Source organism: Primulina huaijiensis, chromosome 13, assembly GCF_012295235.1.
Source record: "Primulina huaijiensis isolate GDHJ02 chromosome 13, ASM1229523v2, whole genome shotgun sequence".
Classification (NCBI taxonomy): domain Eukaryota; kingdom Viridiplantae; phylum Streptophyta; class Magnoliopsida; order Lamiales; family Gesneriaceae; genus Primulina; species Primulina huaijiensis.
In genome coordinates, this window is record NC_133318.1 from 4,534,999 (window position 1) to 4,542,709 (window position 7,711).

The 7,711-nt window shown below is 33.5% G+C and overlaps 1 protein-coding gene across 1 annotated transcript; it reads left to right on the forward strand.

Moving 5' to 3' along the window:
• Window positions 1-5,006: 5,006 nt before the first annotated feature.
• LOC140956376 (thioredoxin-like 1-2, chloroplastic) lies at window positions 5,007-7,162 on the forward strand. The gene is made up of 4 exons (XM_073413101.1): window positions 5,007-5,600; window positions 5,687-5,869; window positions 5,985-6,149; window positions 6,636-7,162. Exons 1-4 carry the CDS (start codon window positions 5,382-5,384, stop codon window positions 6,837-6,839), a joined length of 771 nt encoding a protein of 256 aa, XP_073269202.1. The 5' UTR covers window positions 5,007-5,381; the 3' UTR covers window positions 6,840-7,162.
• The last annotated feature ends 549 nt before the right edge of the window (window positions 7,163-7,711 follow it).

Below are 7,711 nucleotides of genomic sequence, written 5' to 3' on the forward strand. Positions count from 1 at the left end.
CGATTACACTGATAAAACATAAAGGTCTTCTGAAATAATATTTTGATTTATTACTATTTAATTAATATCTTAGGATAACTGACAGTTATTTATTTTTAAATTATGAAGCTCTAACTTTCAAAATTCTTTCATTTTCTCTAGACATTTTTTTTACGATTTGAAAATAACCATAGACACGCTGACACGTGGAAAAATGTTTGTCTCATTTGATTGTACAAATACTCTTTCGTAACCTCATTTTTATTTACCATGTTCATCAGTAATCCTTTCGTATTCTTGCCTTAAGCACTCCATGAAATTTTTGGAATATTCCAACTCTGTTATGTCTATTTCAGTTTACAAATGTCATAAATGGCTGATACAAGATGAACGCATATCAAGTTAACTTCAACTTTGTTTATGGAATTGAGGATGCCTATATGATTGCCATATTCAAATCCTTGGAGGCTAATGGACTCCGAGCATTCCTCAGTCTTCATGTCATCGTTTATGAGGATAATTTTTTGAATTTCTATGCCAACACTACAGTTACAAAAGCCAAAAAAATCTCTTGCACTTTGGGTGGCAAGACCATTCTCTTTCATGAAGTTATTATGTTTGCTTCTACCTTTGGTTTGCAAAACCAGGGAATCTCGGACATCTCTCATTTGCCTCAGTTTACTATTTCATCTAGATGAGACTGAATAAGCTAAGGCTGCTCGCATTCATGCAATAAGGGAAATGTTTGCTAGATCAAAAAAAGTATCTCCAGATTTATATCCCTCTTGTTGAAGCCAAATTAGAGGATAATAAAGCTTTGGGGCGTACTTTAGAATTACTGATAAAAGAAACCAAGTTCGGTGTCACTGATATATACTCAAGTTGGTCTTGAAGTTTTCAAGACAAGAATTTTTAGTCAAATGGAATGAATAAGATGAGCCAGTCTTCCAACATAAATCATTTTTTTTTTATTTAGTTCGACGAAAATTTGCTAGAATCCCAATGTACTGTTGTTAAACACGAGTTAGTCATCAGTCAACAAAAGAGCTGTGGGGACCCGGACGCTAATTCATTTCCTTAATCGTTATTAATATCAAATACACAATTAAGTAATGTGGGACATAAAATTTTTTTTAAAATGCAAAGCGGAAACGTAATGTAAATCGATCTGAAATACATATTACACATAAACATACAAATCTTGTATTGTCTATAATAATTCAACTAGGTCCAACTACATATCAGTGTTGAATCCTAATTTAATTCTGAGCCCGGATCTCCACGCTATCTAGTCCAGCCTCGTTCTCTTCTTGACCTTGATCCTGTCCCACCTGTTGTCATGCACACATACAAACAAGACAACAGCCGGATAACTCCGGTGAGAATTATATTCTCAGTATAAACCATGTATACATGCAATCATATAATCAATGTAACAGCATATAAAAGATATTCATAACATGCATCCTAATCAAAACATGAATAAAGTATTCATCGCATGTATCATAATCCGAAACATGAATCAATATCAATAAAAAGTCATATTCTAAACATGTACCAAAATCAGGAACATAAATCCATGTACCATATTCAGGAACATAAATCAATATTAATCAATGAATCACTTTCCGCGATTCTCAGACTCGACTCAGTCCTAATCTAGGGATCCCGATCAGAATAAGAACATACACCCACCTACACTCCCGATCGGGGTGGTGGTACGTTCTTATTCACAGACTTTGGCCCTTTCCATATCGAACATCAGTAATAGAAGCAACTCCAATTCTATCCACTTCGATATGACCAAACATCCGGTGTCTTGACCTATCCGTCACAGACTTTGGCATTTTCACCAATATCCTATCCTGTGACAATGTGCAATGTGCCAGTGACGATTCCATCACTATCCGGCACTACTGTCACAAGATTACTCATTTACAATTAGGCGTATCCGCTTATGACTCAATACATAACTCAATAATTCAAATATATCAATCTCATTTAATTGCAAATATCAATGCAATAAAGTAAAGTATGTGATTTTGGGAAACTCGAGTCAAACCTCACTCGAGTTGTGCAATCCCAACTCAACATTAATTTATACCTTTATCTTCTCGGTCCGACGAAGACGAAGTCTGNCAACATCACAGATATACTACCAGAACTCATAATCAATATCGGTATAATTCATACTCTCAACAATAATAGATCATACTCTCAATTCTGTACAATCTCTATCATAACAGTTCTGAAAATCAAAACAATTACAGACACAGTCTGTTCTTCGATCTGACTTCAATTATACGATGTCTACTGTATCAGAAACACCATATATGATTCTTATTCAATTCTGACAATATCATAATTTCAAATCATATCCAAACGTAACAAAACTTACGTCCAGTTGTAGCCTGCGTCGATAGGAACACGATACCGCAGTCGGATTTAAAATCTAACGGACGGATCGAAATATAAAGGCGTAAGGATTTTCAACCTTTCTCTGAAGCCTTCCTCGTTCCTTTCCTTCTTGTCCTCGGAAGATTGAAATGCTTGTTATATATATATTGCATTGCATGGTTAATGATACGTGGCTCAATTTCACCAAACTTAGGTGGCGCTCGGGCGGTTAAACATTACCGCTCGGGCACGGAATGTTCTGCCCGGAAATCAAGTTGTTCAACACTGGCGCTCGGGCGGCCATAATTTACCGCTCGGGCGCGGAACCTTTTGCCCGAGTGGTCAACTTGTTCTACTCTGGCGCTCGGGCGGTAACTTGCAGCCGCTCGGGCGCCAGACGTTCTGTCTGAATTCTTCTTTTATGATGCATTAACGCTCGGGCGGTCATCTTATACCGCTCGGGCGCCAGATGTTCTGTCCAACATCTTGGCTTGTATTGCACCGACGCCCGATTTCTCCACTTGCTCCTATAGTCTCGATATTTCTAATTGATCCACTTCTGATTACAGTAATTAAATCTTGGGCATTACAAGAGCCATCAAGAACTATCCCAAAATATTGATCATGTGCAGGCCTCCTTCACTGCTCAGATTTCAGAGTTATTTTCATAAGGAGGCTGATGCCAAAAAGGGGAAAGAAGAAACAAAAAGTTTAAATGCAAGAGATACCAGGGCTATTCATCTGAATCCAGAACTTCTAAATTATTTCTAGATGAAATTGTACTTATCTAAGTTATGTTGATTTATTAAATTAAAGTAATGAATTTGAATTACTTATTGTGTTGAATTTTGGCATTGCCAAAAAATGAAAAATGGTTAAGTAATTATAAGTTATGGTGATGTGTCTTAAGTCAACTAAAATATTGGAGGCTATGCACATTCAGCAAACAATAAGTTTCAGTAGTCCATGATCATCATATATCTCGTGTGTTTTTAGAAGAACTGATCAAAGTCTACCGAACTTGGAAAAATAGTATTCTTTGAGTGATCAGTTAATTTTTATTGTCTACTAAGTTATACTTTTGACCACTTACATTATTAGATTTGTCTCTTGAACTGATAATGTCATTTATTATCAAATCTGATAATCAGATAATTTTCAGAGAATACAAACCAAAATATTCTGTTTGTTGAATGTCAGTATCACATGCATTTATTGATGCATACTATATTTGGAATAAGACGAATGATACATGACATCCAGTATTATTTTGGTTATGACATTGGTACGACTGATTTATAATTATTCGAATCTGAACATTGAAAATTTTCTATTAAAGGTCATCTTAAAATTCAGCAACTGTCGAGACTCTCGATCAATGTACAATCTACTATTTATTTTTTTCAAAGATTCAAAGCTTCACTGAAAATATTCTAGGACACACTTAAGAGATATATTAGATTTTTTTAGAGATCATCTGTGTTGAACATTTACTTACAGTTGTTTCAAACTGTATATTGTATTTTATGTGAATTTTGTAACTGACATAATGAGTCTTTTGGTTCAGAATTCATTGTTAAGTTGTGAGAAGTTCTTTCTAAGAGTTTAAGTAGGTAATGTATATGTCTTATTGAAGTTGGTGTTTACAAGGGTTGTAATAATCTAAGTCTTTTAGTGAAAATTAAATATTCTGAAAATAGAAGAAGAAGAAGAAGAGACGTAGAAGATTTTGTCTTTTGAACATAAATAATTCATGTTTGTTTTACCTTCAATAAAATTTTAATTATTCGTCTGCTCGTGGTTTATAGATTTTCACTATTGTTCACAAAGTTCGGATGGACTCCTTCCGCACTATATTTTCAGTTGCCTACCGAACTTTGAAGGCTGATATTCAATTTCAGTTGCTAACTCCAGTTGAGCAATGCTGCTCAGATTTAAGAAGAAAAAAATGTGAGATATTTATTCATTCATTCTAAACACCTCCACTGATCCTAACAAAAATTAATTTCACAGCATGACATTTTATTTAACAACAAGAAATGTAAATATTGTGAATTAAAGTTAAGTATTATGATATTCATCAATTTTTAGCATACATTCATTATTTTTTTATGCAACATAAATATATTATTAGTTATCTATACTATCTATATTATATATATACTATATTATTAAGTTTGAGACACTTAGAGTAACTAAATTTCGGTGTCATGATATATTTTAATAATTATATATATTAATAAAGTGTGAAAAATTTAATGTAAATTACATATGACTCAACGAACAAATCTTTATTTCTAAATTATCAAGTTACAATAAAATCCATTTTATCGTAATAAAAAAAACAGAAGGTACAATAACATCCATTCTATCATAATTCATATTCGTAACCACTTCCAAAGAGAGAATACTTATAATTTACCCAAATTTTTTATCCTTAAACTCTTATCCAAAAAGCTATGCGGTGAAACGAAGTTGCACAGGTAAATCCTAGTCACCCCGTGATAGAATCTTATCCACAGAAGAAAATCCTAGAAACAAGCGAGGAACATATACCGAACAGCCCAATTTCCATACGGGAGACATATTGATAATTGAAATAGAACAAATGGATAAGGGCAAATATCTGGACCCCCCCCTTCTGTCTTTGAATCCCTCTCTCTGATATCGCTCCCAAGATTTCATTTTCTTTACCTTTTCTTTGGCCTTGTGTCTCTGAAAATTTCAAGACGACAAAACCACAAGCCACTTTTTTCCCAAGTTTCCCAACGTCTTTTCTTCCCGAGTGAAAAGAACGATCTTTTCTTCTTGTTTCTTGGTATCATTTCTCCTGTAGGATTAGTGGGCCTTGCTTTGATTTCTGATTTCTGGGTTTTTTGTGCTTGTTTTTATAGATTAGGCACAAAAAAGTAACGGTTTTGATTCTGATAGAGAGGGTGTATTTTGTTTGTTGTTTTTGTTCGATTCGACTTGTTTGCAGCGTTAAAAGTTGCTGAATCTTGAAGATGTCTTGCTTGAAGGGTGGGTTTTCTGTTTCCGGGGCTGGTGAAGCCATATTCAAGAACAGAGCGCAAGAGTCTTTTCGGGTTTGTTCTTCGATTGGAGCTCTGAAATTCAAGGAATCTAATTTAAATGATTTTTGGAGGAAGACCCTTGATGTGTCCGATCGGAAAAGCGTAAGCAATTTGACCATTAAAGCTCCTCCAAATTATGAACCCATCAATGTGAGGATTTTTATCTTCAGCACATAATTTTATCAAGTTTTTGTCATAATTTTTCTGATTTTTTCCTATTTTTTGTGTGATCTCAGGCTCAACCATCTGTTTGTATTAGCAAAGCTCAGAGATGGTGGGAAAAATCCCTTCAGCCAAACATGCTGGAGATCCATTCTGCACAAGAACTTATTGATTGTTTGTTAATTGCTGGGGATAGATTGGTTATACTTGGATTTTATTCCCCTGGTTGTGGAGGCTGCAAAGCTTTGCATCCTAAGGTAAATTTACCTTTCCTCAGACCAAATCTTAGGTCATTTGTAGTCTGTATATTTTGATTTCAAATTATACAAGAGATTTTTGGGACTTTTATTGATAATTACTCGATTTTCACAGATCTGTCAACTGGCTGAAATGAACCCGGATTCGATCTTTCTCAAGGTTAATTTCGAACAACATAAGGTCATGTGTCATGCCCTTAATGTTCATGTCTTGCCCTTCTTTAGATTCTATAGGGGTGCAGATGGCAAATTGTGTAGCTTCAGCTGTACCAATGCAACTGTAAGATATCTGAATCCATTATGTTTGAGAATCTTTTTTTTTGGATTAATCAAGATTTGGAATTTGTAGTTCGTTCTTTTGTTGTGTATTGGGATTTGGGATCTAAGATTCAATTCTTGAATTGGAGTGATGAATTTGGATTATGGGTCTTGTGCATTGGGATCTGATATCCAAGATTTAGTTTTGGTTTGAGTCAAGATCAGAATTTGGATTTGTCTTTCGCTTTTGTGCATTGGTTTTTGGCATCCCAGATCTAGTTCTTGAAAAATCTCGATTTTGATTTGTGTTTTGTTCTTGTGTTGGGATTTCATATCCATGATTCATTTTTTTGAGGTGAATCGTTTGAAATTGTGGTTTAATCTCTCGAATGTGGATTTGTCGGTTTTCTTGCACATTTGGATTTTATATATCCACTTTTGAAAGTTTGAAAATGTGGTTTCTTTGTGTCCAGAGATTTGATATCCAAAATCTAATATTTGAATGCAGATCAAGAAATTCAAGGATGCAGTAGCTAAACACGGGACTGATCGTTGTAGTCTCGGGGCGGCTCAAGGTTTAAACGAATCGGAGCTCTTGGCCTTGGCCTCGAATGGTTTGATATCGAATAATTCGCTACAAAATCCAGCTGAGAATGATGAATTTGAAAGTTTGGTTCTTGAAGAAGCTGGTGTACCATTTGCGTTGGCCTAGAAATGGGAATTGAAGAACCAACTCTGTGTTCATTGCTTAGAGTAAGAGATTATCCCATTAATCCCATTAGCAATCAGGATTCCTGAATTTTCCCCTCTATTTTGGGATTTTTTTTTTTTTTAAAACCTTATCTTATCTATTCCATATGTAAATATGTCATCTATTTGTTTGTTTGTTTTTAGAAAAAATTTCTTAAGCAGTGGTCTGTTTTTTGAGATATAATTACTGCTATCTGTAGGATTTGTCTGTTCATTTCTGTATTTTCCGTGTAATGGATTTAGTAAGACAATTATAACATTAAATATTAGCTATTTGTGAAATTATTGGAGTTGCAAAGTTGACTTGTAGGTTTAAATAGGGGAGGTTCGTCTAAATAATAATATATTTAGTTTGATGTGATATACTAAAATAAGATGGAAATTAATTTTTTTTACAATAATTAATAAATGTAATATAAAAAAATAAAGATATGAAGAATAATATTGTAATTTTATATTTAATTAAAATAGGATAAATAATTAATAAATAAAATTGCAACTAAATATTTAATGGTATTTATAATCCAATACCATCAAGTCAAAGATGAAACATAACCATTAAAAAAATCCATTTACAGTATTTAAACTGCAGAATCTCATAATTTTGGATTAAATATCCAAAATTTTAGTTAACCTCTTTTCAAAATCACGTTATTTCCTATATTATAGGCGAGATTTATGGTGACGTTCAAAAGTTTGGTTTCATTTTCAAGCTACTATTATTTTATTATTATTAATATCATTAAATATATAAATATTTAATTTAATATTATAAAAAAACATTAAAAGAAAGTGAATAAATAAAGGAAATAAATGTGTCATTCACCCACGAAG

Excerpts from the sequence above, each read along its gene's own strand:
- LOC140956376 (XM_073413101.1), top strand. The coding sequence starts at position 5,382 with ATGTCTTGCTTGAAGGGTGGGTTTTCTGTTTCCGGGGCTGGTGAAGCC. Across the intron at positions 5,601-5,686 it reads CAAATTATGAACCCATCAAT|GCTCAACCATCTGTTTGTAT; the intron begins GTGAGGATTTTT and ends GTGTGATCTCAG. Across the intron at positions 6,150-6,635 it reads TCAGCTGTACCAATGCAACT|ATCAAGAAATTCAAGGATGC; the intron begins GTAAGATATCTG and ends ATTTGAATGCAG.